The 16,338-nt window shown below is 41.8% G+C and overlaps 1 protein-coding gene across 1 annotated transcript; it reads left to right on the top strand.

Annotated features, from left to right (window-relative positions):
• The first annotated feature begins 1,473 nt into the window (after window positions 1–1,473).
• On the top strand, window positions 1,474–16,064 carry thbs1b (thrombospondin 1b). The gene is made up of 23 exons (XM_041805484.1): window positions 1,474–1,674; window positions 1,825–1,903; window positions 2,084–2,643; window positions 2,843–2,918; window positions 3,240–3,323; window positions 3,449–3,558; window positions 6,251–6,376; window positions 7,265–7,361; window positions 8,249–8,422; window positions 8,531–8,707; window positions 8,803–8,976; window positions 9,118–9,245; window positions 10,195–10,347; window positions 10,577–10,795; window positions 10,904–11,011; window positions 11,387–11,546; window positions 11,634–11,752; window positions 12,659–12,893; window positions 13,032–13,259; window positions 13,364–13,635; window positions 13,723–13,820; window positions 13,927–14,066; window positions 14,172–16,064. The coding sequence occupies exons 2-23, from the start codon at window positions 1,840–1,842 to the stop codon at window positions 14,177–14,179; spliced, it is 3,510 nt and encodes a 1,169-aa protein (XP_041661418.1). The 5' UTR covers window positions 1,474–1,674; window positions 1,825–1,839; the 3' UTR covers window positions 14,180–16,064.
• Window positions 16,065–16,338: the final 274 nt, after the last annotated feature.

Below are 16,338 nucleotides of genomic sequence, written 5' to 3'. Positions count from 1 at the left end.
TATGAGATAAAAAGTCATAATTATGTGATTAAATGTCAAAATTATGGGATAAAAAATCGTAATTATGAGAGAAAAATTCATAATTTTGAGATAAAAGTCGAAATTATGAGAAAAAATGTCATAATTTTTAGATAAAAAGTCAGAATTATGAGTTAAAATGTCATAATTATGGGATAAAATGTCAAAATTATGGGATAAAAAATCATAACTATGACATAAAAATCAAAATAATAGGATAAAAAGTCGTAATTATGAGAAAAAAGTCAAAATTGTGAGATAAAAAGTCATTATTTCAGTGTTTTTATCTCATAACATTTTAATCCCATAATTATGATTTAGGATTTTTTTCAAGAATTGCTTTACTTTTACATTTTTTTAATTTGGCAGATATGGGCTTCCATAGCACTCTGTATGTTTAGTAAAACAGCTGCCTCAATAAACATTTTTCCTTTCTTCAAATTAATATATAATGGATTTAATATTGACGTTTTATTGCTTGACCTTGTTTTTATTGCTTTAGTAACACGCCATGATTCCTCCTGGTTTTATCCAGAGTGTATAGTTTTATGTTTCTTCCTCTCTGTCTGTTCTTTTCTGTTCACTTCAAGCAGGCATCATTGCTTCCTTTAAAAACTGCTCCTTGCTTTCACTTTTTTTTTTTTTTTTTTTTTTTTTTTTTTGAGAGTGTACAGGATTGTGCAACTCCCTATCACCAGTATGTTTCCGAGTCTGTTTTTTATGAAGAAATATCAACAAAAACATCGAAATTCCAAGTAAAAGTTCAGGTGTGCTGCAGCTTCACTTTCCACTGCCTCGGGCGCCTCTAGTGAGCTCATGTCGACTCCTATTGGTCAGAGGTGGAACTGCAGCCAGCTGAGGATGGACTTCAAGTCAGTCCTGATATCAGACCTGTCTGACATGAAATAAAAGAGGAAACTGCTTCATAATTGTGGATATATTTCATAAATGTACGCTATTTACATTTAAGAGCTTATCCTGAATCATTTTAATTCATATTTTAGGAATTAAGAAGAAAAATATGAGAGGATTTCTAAGGAAAAAAAGTAAATCTGAAATACCTGCACTATTTGTGTATAGGAATACCAGGAAAACTGCAGCTGCTGATGCCATATGGATCCACCATAGTGAAATCACCATAGTGAATTCTTTTCACTCTGCCAGCAGAGGGGCATTTGTGGGCTCTCATAGAAATCTTACAGTACCCAGTAGTGTGCTTATGGGAGACCCTGAGACTTCTGAGGACTGATGGATGGAAGCTGTAAGAGGAAACACTGCCCCATTAAGAGTCTGAGAGCAGCACACTGGCTCTCTCTCTCTCTCTCTCTCTCTCTCTCTCTCTCTAAGCTCGTCCCTTTTTCTGCTCTCTCCTGATTGGACGAGGCCACTTCTTAGGAATGGCATCAAACTATTTAAATAGCACTTTGTCCCCCTCGGCTTAAAAGGGAGTTTTTAAGCGGCTGAAAGCAGCGAGGAAAGTTTTCAATCAAGAGGAAAAATAAAAAGACAAAATATTTTATAATTTACCCATTTTTTTTGCACAGTGGAGCCTTTTACTTTCAAATAACGCCATAAAGTCACACTTGAGGATTATTGTTGGACTTTTTTCCACTTATTGGATTTTATTATTTCTGCTCTGCTGTTTTTGTGAGGCAGGTGAGTTGAAAATTATTCTCTTTGGATTGTGCGTATTTCTGCAGCTGCACTGGCTTGAAATGGTTACTTTATAACCTGTTGCATGCTTTATTTGTTTGACATTGACTTTAAAGTTGTAAATGGTGAGAAGGTTGTCGTTTCTTGTCACAGGCAGCAGGTTTCACCATGAAGCTGACAGGGATTTTTTTGCTCTTGATGCTTTGGACCTGCGAGGGTGTGCGTATTGCAGGTGAGTCCGCCTCAGCTGAGTTCTAGAAGTCAAACTCTGCAGACTTTCAGTTCACTTTCAGACAGTTTTTTACGCAGCTATAGGATGCTGCCTTGCAAAGCTGGCTGTGTTTTGAAAGTGGAAACAACAGAGTTTCGGTTCAGTGCCAAACAAAGACTGACTACTTTTTATTCCCTGCAGAGTCCCGAGACGACAATAGCGTGTATGACTTGTTTGATCTCGTCCAAGTCCCCAAGAAGAACCACGGGGTCACCCTGGTGAAAGGAGACGACCCATACAGCCCCGCCTACAAGATCCTCAACCCGGACCTGATCCCCCCGGTTCCCGAGAGCGCCTTTAGGAACCTGATCGATTCCATCCACGCCGAGAGAGGGTTCCTCCTCCTGCTCAACTTTAAGCAGTTTAAACGCACCAGAGGAAGCCTCCTGACCGTGGAGAAGCTGGACGGCTCCGGACCCGTGTTTGAGATCGTCTCCAACGGCAAAGCGAACACCTTGGACATAGTTTTCTCCACTGAGAACAAGCAGCAGGTGGTTTCCATCGAGGATGTGGATCTGGCCACGGGCCACTGGAAGAATATCACGCTCTTCGTGCAGGAGGACCGCGCGCAGCTGTACGCGGGATGCGAGGAGGTGAACACCGCCGAGCTGGATGCGCCCATCCAGAGCATCCTGACCCTGGAGACCCCTGCCAGCGCGCGCCTCAGAGTTGGCAAGGGAGCTGTGAATGAGAGATTCATGGTGAGAGCAGGGGGCACAGACGCTGGATTGAGCTTTAAGTTTCAAACTATGCAGTTTTTAGGCTATGCGCAATCTCTGTCCAAATGCGTAAAAGCGCACAAAGTGCAGGACTTAAATGTTATCTTAACGGCTTTATGCATGCAATGATAATCTTTTTATGCGCTGGATTATAACCTAAACTGAACACTGATCGTTGCAGGGGGTCCTACAAAACGTGCGGTTTGTGTTTGGAACCACACTGGATGCCATCCTGCGCAACAAAGGATGCCAAAACAGTAAGTAACCAAACGTCTTCTGTGTTTACTCATTTGCTGCCAAGTCCTTATCAAAGAAATGTGTGTACACTTAAACTGCATGCTGATTTCTCCATAATCCCTCCCTCTGAGGCTGGTTACCACTTATAACACAGGAATGCCAGTTTCAATTATCTCAAGCTGTTGTGGTTTCCCATCATGCTCACTGGGCTGTGCAGTATTAACTTTTCATTATCTCTAAGAGCAGTGTGGCATGTTTCTAATGTTAATAACAGTTCCCTTTCTTTATTAATTAAAAAGATGAATGTGCAGGATGTGATATGATTTCTGTTCTTTATCTAGCCATCATGACTGACACCATGATCCTGGAGAACCTGAACGGCTCCTCAGCCATCAGAACTGAGTACACCGGGCACAAGACTAAAGGTAAAGACTGCAGCATGTAACTCGAACTTTACCATCCTGTCCTGGCTCAGCTTACCAGGCTGGTCTAAAGGGGGAAGGATTTTATGTACCTTGACCTCTCTCCTTGTGTTCTTACCCCTGTGAAGATCTGCAGATGGTGTGTGGCTTCTCCTGTGAGGACCTGATCAGCATGTTTAAGGAGCTGAAGGGTCTCGGTGTCGTGGTCAAGGAGCTGTCCAATGAACTCCGCAGGCTGGTAAGAAGGAAACCTGCAGGCTGTGAGCCTTTATGCTAAATGTTTGCCTTTGTGCCCTCCCTCTGGATGGCACTGAAGCTTAAATTTCATTGTCAAATTTTGCATAAAAAAAAACTAGGGATGCACAATACTGGATTTGTGGCAATATCCAACATGCTGAATGTAAGAAAATACATTTTGCAGAGGCCAATATTCAAATGTAGTTCAGACCTGAAACTTCAGCCCTTAAAACACACAATTAAAGGTTTGAGAATGAACCAATTTCAGTCCTTAACACAAAATTTAAAGTATTTGAAATGATGATAAAATGAGAAAAAGATGCCATCTGATGTAAGTAGGTAAAATATCAGCTGTAAATATCAGCAGAAGTTTCATATCTAAAGATTCCAGTATCCTACTGATGATATCGTGCATCCCTAAAAAATTATTTAGTAAAGTGGATATGAAATAAGTGCCAAGAAAACAAAGGGGTTTATAGAAGACTAACACATTAACGTTCTTCACTTTTTAATTGCCTGCAGCAAATGCTACCAAGAAAATGTTTAAATCAGTGTTAAAATTATTCATATTTTCATACTTTATCCAGACTGTGTGTAAAAATGACACAGTCTCTGTTGTTTTAATGGTCAACGGTGTCAAAACTAACCTTGCAAAGCAGATGGATACGCCTCTTTCCTTGTTTCTCACTGGCGAATCTATCTTGCAAAGCTTCCATCTGAACTGTTTGGGCCCAGTTAGAAAGTGACAGGACCAATCAGCGACGAGGGGCAGTACTTTCAGGCATGGCAGAGTCGTGACTTAAGCAAGCAGCAGCAAGAGGCCGGTGCAATTATGGCAGAAGAGCTTAGCGTGGATGCTGCTAAAGCGCCAGTTTTATCAGAACTTGAAGACATTTCTTTGTTAAAAGAAGAACAAAGAACAGCAGTGAGTTGTTTTCTTCAAAAACAACAAAAGTCAAGTACTTACACGTCTATAGTCACCATGTTTCACGTTATTCCTCGGTAGCTGCACACACATAGCTCAATTGCAGCTACGTCATGTGTTTTCTTGCTCTGATTGGCCCGTAGAGATGTGACAGGCAGAACGTGTTCGAGTTTTTTTCAAAGCCAAACATTTCCTATTGAAGCTTTCCCAGATGGATGTGTGAAACAAATCCATCTAGCATGTCAGGTTAGTCAAAAACTTCCAAACGTTGAAAAGATAATACCTCATAAACACAGTTTCCAATAGATATTTAAGTACATACTCAAGAATAGAGAGTACCTGCCATTATTTATCGCTGCTGGCCCTCTGATTTGTCTGCTGATACACCAATCTTGGTTAAGGTGAATCAATTACTACAGTTTAGTCTGATTTTGGCCCAATCGCAAAACATGGGGACAGACAAAAATTCTAGTAGTGTAATGTAAACAAAGATTCATCCAGGATGCTTCGCAATTCAGATTCAACAAGACTGGCATGTCAATGAATCAACCAATGTCTGTATGTATAGTCTCAATTTATAACCAAAGTTATCTGAAGACACTTTACAAAGAGGGCAGGTTTAGACTGTACTCCATTGTAGCCTATTAAAATAAAGACCAGCAGTAACCACCATGAGCTCAGCAGTGGCAGTATTTTAACCTGTTACAGTGGCGACAAAAAACCTTCCTTTTAAAGGGCAGGACAGTCAAGCTGACCAGACTCATGTTGACAGCCATCTGCCAAAGCTGAGCTGGGGTTGGAAGAAAAGCAGGAAGATGAGAGGGATAAGAGAAACAACAAAACAACAAGTGGAAGATAAATTTAAAGCAGTCGTGGCCATAAACTTATCTCCAGTTTTGTTGTATATGGCTTTAACTTCAATAATGATTGTAGCAATATGTGAAGAATTAGCATTAATGGCCATGATTCATAGAAAATAGAACAATACAATATTCGCATTAGCACCTAGGATGATAAGGAAATACAGAGAACCAATATTGATAAATGAAGCAATGTCAGAAATGTTCTTGATCCCTGATGACATATGAACTTGTGCAGTCGTGAAGACAGTCTTAACGATAGCATACAATGATCGTCAGGATCACATCAGGACAAGATTTTGTTACCTAACATGACATGATACCATCACAAAAGATTTACTGATGTGATTCCTTCACAAGACTAAGACAAAGATACAGTAGGGTTCACCAGGATCACTAGAAATCTCAAAAACTTGTCAAATCATTGAGGCTAGTGATTTTGCACTTGTGGAATGTCATACTGTGCACGTAACTCAGCAGCGTATCGAAGGCCCTGCTGGAAACATTTCAAGGTTATTTTAGAGATTAATATTTTAGTTAAAACAGTGGAGGTCAGACAGACCGCAACCAAGGAAGCACAGCTATCGTTAGTTGGCATTGCTAGCATCAGACCTGGGTAACATTTGGAGCAATTTAACAAGTTTTAAAAGAGTTGGAGTTCTCGCACACTACAATATTTTTTGTCTTTATTCTCCCACTAATGCTAAGTTATAAAGGAATCAAATCCATTAAATATAAATAAATAAGAAGAAGTTAGTGAAATAGTGGGGTATTTTTTTATTCTTTCAAATGGAAAGGAGCCAGGTGACAAGAGATTTTGTCAAATCAAGCAAAGATGGGGCTTGACAAAGGGTCAGTTAGGAGCCAAATAATCAAATCAATGTACGTCCTCTCTTTCTCCCTCCCAGACTGATGAGAACAGACTGATTACCAATCGTATCGGCATTCACAGCGGTGTGTGCATCCACAATGGCATTGTGCACAAGAACAGAGACGAGTGGACCGTGGACGACTGCACCGAGTGCACTTGTCAGGTGAGATCTCCAGAGTGGATTCTGAGTTTTCAGAGTGAGCCTGAAGGGATGCACTCCACGATCTTGACTTGCATGTATGTAAAGACCACTCACACACTTAGGAGCACTCAGCTGGTCTGGTCAGTAATTAGCAGAGTGAAGCCCTGGCGCTTGGCCAGCAGCCTTTACTGTTGTAATGAGAGGTCTGCTGTCAAGCCTGGTGTAGCCTAAAGGGACTTGACCAGACTTTAAGTGATGTTTTGCTGTAATTAAGAGAGACTTTGGCTCTGAGAAGTGTTAAGAAGAATATTCCCTGCAACATACTTGGCAGATCCTTGAATATCACAAATAAGAGTTATTTCCTGAGTACCTCTACTTTTCTTCCCTGTCAGTGACCAGATCCAGAGGGGAGATTATTAGCATGATAGTTGGTATCATTTAGTCATTCATAAGTCACCCACGCAAGTTGTGGTATCAGGCTGCCGTTTTTTTTGTCCGAGGCTCAGTGCCCAAATCTAGCTCAGCACTGAAACCAACATCTTTTATTCGTCCTTGGCTTCTTTCCCACCTTCTGCTGACCCAGTGGGTTGGTTGTTGTCCACGGGGGTCTCCCTTCACAGCCAAAATTCTGTTTTCTTTTGGCATAGTAGATCTGTGAAAACTCAGATGTTGGGCAGAGAGTTTAATGAGTTGGTTGCACGGACATGCTGTAAGAACTGAATTAGAAGAACTGCCCTGCAACATGCTCTTATTCAAATGGGCTTTCACAACATTCAGCTCTGAGGTGTTGGAATTCTATCTTAGACTGGGAATTGAGCCTAACACCTGGGTTTGATTTGCAAAACTTGAGTGATTTGCATCTGTAATTACAGTATATGTTGAATCATTTTTATCAATGTGCTTGTGCAGGACTCTGCTACCGTGTGCCGCAAGATTTCCTGCCCATTGATGCCCTGCTCTAATGCTACTGTTCCTGATGGAGAGTGCTGTCCAACCTGTGGAACACGTAAGAGTTCCTTTTTTTTATAAATCTGCAAAGTTTAAGGAAAATACAGTGATTGCAGCTATGTAATCCTGCACTATGGGCTGCCGTATAAATGCCCCCTTTAGCTAGAATGTATACATTACCACAAACAGAAAGAGCATTCAAAAGCTTGCCCATTTACTGAAAGAACCGTTATAATTTATTTGCTTTACAAAACAGAAAACCACAAATATTTCCCTATGTGTAAGGGATACTATTCAAGAGAAAATCGCTAATTTTAGAGATGATTTAACTGCAATAACATCCGAATAAATGAAAGAGTGCTTATGCCTTTGGAACACTGGAGCTTTGTGCTTTAAATCATCTTTGAATCTTCAAGTTAAAATAGCAGTAATTTGCCAAATTGGTTAAAGTTGGATGGAAAATGGGTTGACTGTTTAGTGAAGCCATCTTCCTCATGAAGAGAAGTGACATGTTCTTCATACCTACGTGGGCTTGGCTGTCATGCTGCTTTACAACCTAAATAAACAGAGGGAGCCGCATTCATTCAGACCTCAGCCACTTGTTGAAGCCATTACACACCCAGGGCCATGTTTGCAAAATCTGTTTCCTCTTTAGGAAAACATACGCCAGTAGGGCATCCCGATGTATCCCGAGGACAGTGGCTCTTTCTGTTTCCTCAGGCTCTCTCAGAGTGTTAATCTCTGCCCTCTCTCTCAACATAGGGCCCTCTTTCTATCCAAAAGTCCCAGCTAAATCCACATTATTAGCCCTCCGCTTTAGGAGTTTTCCCTCCTCATTTAGGCTAGGGGGGTGTTTGTGAGGGGGTACTGCTTCGCTGGAATAGCTCTTTTATTGTCTCCGTCTTCCCCTCTCGCTCATATTCTCTCCCTCTCCCTCCTGCTCAGTGAGCGACTTTGCAGAGGGCGGCTGGTCGCCTTGGTCTGAATGGACCCATTGTTCCGTGTCATGTGGGCGGGGCATCCAGCAGCGTGGGCGCTCTTGCGACCGTATCAATAACAACTGTGAGGGTACCTCTGTGCAGACCCGTGACTGCTACCTCCAGGAGTGTGACAAGCGATGTGAGTTAACACAACATACCTTCGCCCAAACAAATTAGTGGACCCATACAGTAACCAGCCTGATCCTTTTTTCTCTCCTGATATCTGATCGTTCTTCTCCGCCTTCAGTCAAGCAGGACGGCAACTGGAGCCACTGGTCACCCTGGTCCTCCTGCTCCGTCACCTGTGGTGCTGGTGTCATCACCCGCATCCGCCTTTGCAACTCCCCCACCCCTCAGCTTGGCGGCAAGGAGTGTGTGGGAGAGGGCCGTCAAACTGAGAAGTGTCAGAAGTCTCCATGCCCGAGTAAGTCCAACCATCTGGTGTTTGTTACCTTGCTTGATTTGTGTTTTACGCAACAGGGATAGAAATTAAATATGCATGCCTCTTGTCTTTCTTAGTCAATGGCAACTGGGGTCCCTGGTCACCATGGGATACCTGCTCTCTCACCTGTGGAGGCGGTGTCCAGACTCGTAAACGCTTGTGCAATGACCCTGCACCAAAATACGGTGGGAAAGAGTGTGTTGGTGAAGCCAAAGAAAGCCAGTTGTGCAACAAGAAAGCCTGCCCAGTTGGTGAGACATTTTAATCACTTACAGAGTATTGTGTTCCAGTGTATTTCATAACTGAATACCTGATTAAAAAATGCTACATCTGAACAGTGTCACTGATCTTGCAGTTTATATTTTGCTAACGATTAAGTATTGCTTTTTCAGATGGATGCTTGTCCAACCCCTGCTTTGCCGGAGCCAAGTGCACCAGTTTCCCTGACGGTTCTTGGAAGTGTGGCAAATGCCCAGCTGGCTACTCTGGCAATGGTATCAAGTGTAAAGATATAGATGAGGTAAAATCCATTATTTAACCCTCTGTAACCAACAATGTTGTATAGGACAAGAAGAGACAAATGTTTTAAATAGAATAACTTTTGAAGCATAAATCATAGCCACTTACTCTTTATTCCTTCTGGAAGCCCTTCGTTTTGTCATTCTAATGACATTATTCATGCTCTTATGGTAGCCTTCCTAGCAAACCTGGAAAATGAGTGACTCACCAGGATCTTTGAAGATTAACTCCACACCAGTAACTCTGATATTGAACGTCTTTTTATCCATTTCTTAATCCATTTCCGACCATTTCTTTTGCTAGCTTAGCATTAGCCACAGAGCTCCTAAAACAGATGTCACATGGACTGTGACAACCTATGGCAGACTGTTCCTACATCACATAATGTTTTGCCAAACAGTGCATGTGTTTACACATAGAAACTGGAGAAGGTGGCCAGATTGCCTTATTATGGAGAGAAAAAGAGACAGAGGGCCTGAGACATGGCCCTCTGTGTCTCTGTAGACAGGAGCTGCTTTCAATAATTGCTAATAATAAGCCAGAATAAAATAAGCGCAGGAATATGCTGTCCCCAAGATATGGGAGAACAAGTGCAAAAAATAGTCTTGGTCATAAATTTTTACGGTCACACACACACAAAAAAATCTGTTTTAAATTCTGTTTAGTTTTTCCTTTTGTTTTTATAGTCTCATAACTTTTTGTTTAAGTGGCATTACTGCAGCACACATTTTCTTGAAGCCCAGGTTGTCCTGAAAAAAAGGGTGTTTAGAGCTTGACTGTGCACCACAGTGTTGATGTTTTTTAAGATAAAAAGTCCAGGTGAGACAAAAATGGTTAGAAAATAGCGTAGGGCTCAGAGAGTTAATCTTCAGTTAAGTTACACCTTTAAAACAATGACTAAGTCCCCATCTTCATACTCTCAATGGGGGTTCTTTTCATCCTTATAACAGTGCAAGGAGGTTCCAGATGCCTGCTTCGAGTTTAATGGTGTGCACCGCTGTGAGAACACAGATCCAGGATACAACTGTCTTCCCTGCCCTCCTCGCTACACAGGACCCCAGCCGTTTGGTAGAGGTGTGGAGCAGGCCACTGCTAAGAAACAGGCAAGTACACTCTTGTGGTTGGCAGCCAATTAGACGCTACACGAAAAAGAACAGTTTATGAAAAACAAATCATGAAAGTACAAGCCACTTCTGTCTCACAGGCATGATCATGCTAATTTATTTTGATGAAAGTCTGCCTTTGTAAGAACAGAATGTCATGAATTCAGACTATGCACAGATCGTTTTAATCACTGATCATTCCAACTATGCATCTCTCTTCACTCTCCAGGTGTGCACACCCCGTAATCCCTGCCTGGATGGAAGCCACGACTGCAACAAAAACGCCCGCTGTAACTACCTTGGACACTTTGCAGATCCCATGTACCGCTGCGAATGCAAGCCCGGCTACGCTGGCAACGGCCACATCTGTGGAGAGGACACAGATCTGGATGGGTGGCCCAATGCTGACTTGGTTTGTGTGGAGAATGCCACCTACCACTGCACAAAGGTAAGTAGTGGAAATCTTGCATGGGTGTATTTTTTTTCTTGACCTCAAGTTCCATGACAGAAATGTTTCATAATCCCTAACTGTATTTTTGTGCTTCCTGTCATTTAGGATAACTGTCCAAACCTCCCTAACTCTGGGCAGGAAGATTATGATAAGGATGGCATTGGAGATGCTTGTGACAATGATGATGACAATGATAGCATTCCTGATGACAGGGTAAGTGAAACTCTCCAGCTGTGGATATGACTTTAAACAAGCATGTATGTGTTTTCCTTCTCAGGCTTTTATTGAGTCTCATTAGAAGGCAGGTGGAGTTGGGATGGGAGGGGAGTCTTAGCAGGAAAGCAAATGTTTCTCCCCACCATGAGCCAAAACCACAAATTCCAACTCTGAGGTTCAGGCCTAAAGGAGTTGCACTGTGTTTGCTAATCCCAACGTCAGATTTGGGACAGGACCTAAAAATAAAGTAGCCTTTCATTGCACATCAATCGCTCCTTGTAGTAGACCCACTGAGATTTAAATGGCAAATGACAAGAACTGCACCTTGATCTTTCCTCTCAACTTCCTACTTGTCTTTCTTTTTTGAAACAGGACAACTGTCCATTCGTATACAACCCCAGGCAGTATGACTATGACCGTGATGAGGTTGGTGACCGCTGTGACAACTGCCCCTATAATAGCAACCCAGACCAGACGGACACAGACAACAATGGAGAAGGAGATGCTTGCGCTGTTGACATTGATGGAGATGGTAAGGACTGTGAACTTTCACAAAAAAAAGTCCCCAGAAAACCGACATATTTGTGAGTTTTCCTTTATGTCTCCATTCATTTCACAGGCATACTGAATGAGAAGGACAACTGCCCCTATGTGTACAATGTTGATCAGAGAGACACAGATCTGGATGGAGTTGGAGACATGTGCGACAATTGTCCACTGGAACATAATCCTGATCAGGTGTGTTGACTTAAATAAGTACACGCCACTTCCTTCCACCTCACCTAACAACAATAACCCAAATTCATCTCCCTCTTTTTTGCAATATCTCAGCATCAGTCTTTCAATTGAGACAGAGCCTCAGTGATTAGTCCTGTGTAACTTTCTAAGCTTTATCACGCCATGTAGAGGTGGACTAAATCCTGTATGGGCCCAAGGGCACATCAGTTCAATAAGGCGTAGTGGGGGGCTTGGGGTCTTTTCAATGGCCCATTGACGTTAGCTGGCTAATGTGAAGGAAGAGGCCCCAGGCTGGATATTACTGAGGAATGGGCTGGCTTCAGGCTGTGTATATGCCCTGTCTGCACACTATGGGCCTGCTCAGTCCACCTGTGCCATGCTACACTGGGAGATAGGAATGTTCTGAACAACAGGACTTAAAATGGAGATGGGGAAAGAAGGCAGGAGTCTAAATCTACAAAGATTTGGTCTTAAAAGGTTGAATTGCACACTTGGATTATAGGCCATAAGAGACAAGTCCATTGTTAAGGCAATGTTACTTGCTGTTACAAAGGAAAAAAAATACACAAAAATTGTGGTCTCTTAGTGAACTGTGAGGGTGGAGTTATTAACCCTTTCTATTATCCCTTGTCTTCATCCACTGCCATCTTGCCCTTAGGGTTTTGCTGTGTTGCAGGTTATGACTAGACCCAGTAAGTTACCTGACCACAGAGCCTTGTAAAGTTTCAATTCTCTGAAATTGGAAAATGCTGAAAGATCTTGCATGACTGAGCTTGGCAGCTTTATGAAGGAAAGCTGACCAGGGTAGCAACAAAACTGTAACATTTTCATCTGCTACCTTCTTATAGGCCCAATAATCCATTTGTTTCTTCAAAATTCTGATGCTGAAACATTTTAACGTTTCAGGTGGATTCAGATGATGACCGTGTTGGAGACAAGTGTGATAGCAACCAGGACATTGATGAGGATGGACACCAGAACAACCTGGACAACTGTCCATACATCCCCAATGCTAACCAGGCTGATCACGACAAAGATGGCAAGGGTGATGCCTGCGACCATGATGATGACAACGATGGCATTCCAGATGACAAGGACAACTGTAGACTGGCCTTCAACCCTGACCAACTGGACTCTGATGGTGAGCAACACGTCCTGTTATAAACCCTACAATCCTCAAATGTTTCTATATTCCCAATACGATAGGATAAAACTTTCGTGTCTAGTGATCTGCTATATTTCAAGTATTATAATAGTGGGTATATCATTTTCTTTTTAGGTGATGGACGTGGAGATGCTTGCAAAGACGACTTTGATCAAGACAATGTCCCTGACATCTATGATGTGTGTCCTGAGAATTTTGACATCAGTGAGACAGACTTCCGCAAGTTCCAGATGGTTCCTCTGGACCCCAAAGGCACCTCTCAGATTGATCCTAACTGGGTGGTCCGCCATCAGGGTAAAGAGTTGGTGCAGACTGTCAATTGTGACCCTGGCATTGCTGTTGGTGAGTGAGAAGAATGGGCTTCTGCATCAGTTTTTAACCAAGGATGGTACATACAGTTATTCTGACTTGAAAACTTTGGCTTCTTTCTTGCATCTTTCAACCAGGTTACCACGAGTTCAATTCTGTGGACTTCAGCGGAACTTTCTTCATCAACACAGAGAGGGACGATGATTACGCCGGCTTTGTTTTTGGCTACCAGTCCAGTTCCAGATTCTATGTTGTGATGTGGAAGCAGATTACACAGACTTACTGGTCCAACAAACCCACCAAGGCTCAGGGTTACTCTGGCCTGTCCATCAAAGTGGTCAACTCCACCACTGGCCCAGGAGAGCACCTTAGGAATGCCCTTTGGCACACGGGAAATACCCCAGGACAGGTAGGAAATTGGTTGAATATTTAAAAGTTTGTCCCCATCATTTAAACAACTCAAAAGTAAAGACCTGTCCATTTCCCCATATTCCAGGTCCGCACTCTCTGGCATGACCCTAAGAACGTTGGATGGAAAGACTTCACTGCTTACAGATGGCATCTGATCCACAGACCGAGAACAGGACTTATTAGGTAGGTGGAGGACTTTTGATAGTCCACGTAGACATCTTCTAGGTTTATGCTTTTAAATCCTAGGACTTGAATCTAACTAGAATTTAATTCTGATATATTTCCACAGAGTTGTGATGTACGAGGGCAAGAAGATCATGGCTGATTCCGGGAGCATCTATGACAAGACCTATGCAGGCGGCAGGCTAGGTCTTTTTGTCTTTTCCCAAGAGATGGTATACTTCTCAGACCTCAAGTATGAATGCAGAGGTAAGCATTTATATATTGCAAAAACAGTTTGCATGTGATCCCATGCTCATAAAAATGTCATCCCTTAGGAGACCAAACTGAATTCCTTCTGTTTCTTCTTTACAGATGCCTAAGCGCACAGCGCAGTAAGCTCTGAGGAATGCACCTTTTTTGTACAAAGTATGAACTTATTTTTTCTGATGCAAAGTCCAGGGACCGATATCTCCGCAACTTTTTCTTCTGCGGTACGCACACTTGGACAGGGCGAGGGGCATGTATGTGGTCAGCCTTGGAGTAGCTTGAAGCAGGTTCAGACTTACCTGTTGACTACCTAAGGATCAGAGAGCCCCTTCTTCTCCATCCTTAACATCCATGGGAGCAGAGCGTGCTCTGGAAAAAAAAAACAAAAAAAAAACAAGCCCTCTACCTTTGCCAGTAGGACACAGACAACTTTCTATCCCAGCTCTGCCTGCTTCCTCGCTCTCTGAAAGACCTCATTTATCTTTGTGCGGGAATGCTCCCCATAGATATCTATGCACTTCCAAGCCTTTACATCTCTCTCTAAGTCTACCCTCTTTAGCCTTGTGCCTTTCTACCTTACCTTCTGAATGGACATCCCAAAGAAAAGACTGATGAAATATTCCATTCATTCCACCAGATCTGCCAGGACTTGAAGGATGAAGATAGCATTGATATCTTTAGGAATTTTTGAGGACACATGACTCTAGAAACCGTTGGGTGTGGAATAAAGTGGAACTAAGGGGAGCATAGTGTTGGTGTTCATGGGTGTATTGTATGTGGACGACTGGACAAGAATCAGGCAAGAAAGTGCCTTTACCCATCTACTAAGAATCTATTTAGAAGTATTAGAAAGAGAACTACAATTTTTATTTAGCTTGGCTCTCGTGAACTTACACTTATTGACTTTTCTTGTCTTCTTGTTGAAATAACTCTCAGGGTGAGATGGAAGTAAGAGCCTTCCAATTTTAGACTAAAAAGATAAGGGTTGACAGAAATTTTGCAGGGGCCCGTGATCTCAAAGCCAATATTCCTTCAAAAATAGCCTCCATCTTAAATGTAAATTTGGTTGATGAAGAAACTTCCCTCAGATTATGAGGATGTCCATTTGAAATTATGTAAATACATGTAATTTATTGACATTTGCCTACAATGTAGGCAGCTAAAGAAATCTGAATGCTTTAAAGAAAAGTTACAAAAACACATCCAATATCAGACCTTAAACAGGTGAAGCTAGGAGTCAGAGACATTATGCATGCTCTTGTCAATATCTTATCATCTCCCGCTGTACAAAGTGAATTAGTTATTCTTCAAATAGAGCTATTTAGCATGAAGTGTATAACTTGTGTGCCTTTTCTTCAGAGAGAGATGAAAAACAAAGGAAATCTTTGATGTACAAATATTACCTCATTGCTGTTGTATAATTTGATCAAAAAACACAACCTAAGTACTTTTTCATATGCTTTTGAAATGATGGACGTTTTAGTGCTACTGTAGCCTGAGCTGTAAATAGTATGACATTTTTTTCTTCAAACACAACAATCTCCCAAACCTGTGGTCTACCCTGGTGTGATTTACAGAACAATGGGAGATTTCTTTTTTTATGAATAATATTGCTTTATCATGATATGTCCAATGCTGTTTTTAGCAGGTAAATTATTCTTCGGTTTTGTTGTAGCTGTTTGAAAGATGGTTGATTTATGTGTGTGCGTGTGTGTAGAAAATTGCTATTTAAATAATTTATCAGGATTTGTTGCCTTGCTGAAGGCCGCGAGTCCTTCTGTATAAACGGTTTGCACACTGACGTGAGGATGTTCTGTTCTTTATTGTTTTTACCTTCTTTGTTATTGTGTATCAATGTTTCCAGTGTTTTTGTACGATTAGTTTTGCTTTTCTGTAAACATTTTTTCTTAGATGTACAAAGCAAAAATGCTGTTTTTATTCATAGCGGTTATTTTGTTACATACTTCCAAGATAATAAATAGTTGTTAAAATTCTCAAGTATGTTTACTGTCATTTTAACCTAATCTAAATCTAGCTCTAATGATTTGAAATGCAAACATCCACCTTTCTCCTTCCATACCGGAGTAAGCTGGAGCCAATTCCAGCTGTCACTGGGCAAGGGGCAGGGTACACCCTGGACTGGTTTTGTTGTCAATCTAACATGAAGGGACAGACAACCAGGCACTCTCACTCACAGCTACGGGCAATTTATAGTTAACAAAAACTCTAACTAGAGTGTCTTTGGACCATGGGAGGAAGAGGGAGTACCCAG

Source organism: Cheilinus undulatus, linkage group 14, assembly GCF_018320785.1.
Source record: "Cheilinus undulatus linkage group 14, ASM1832078v1, whole genome shotgun sequence".
Taxonomy (NCBI): Eukaryota; Metazoa; Chordata; class Actinopteri; order Labriformes; family Labridae; genus Cheilinus; species Cheilinus undulatus.
The sequence above is the reverse complement of the archived record's forward strand: the minus strand, read 5'-3'. Positions and strand labels throughout refer to the sequence as shown.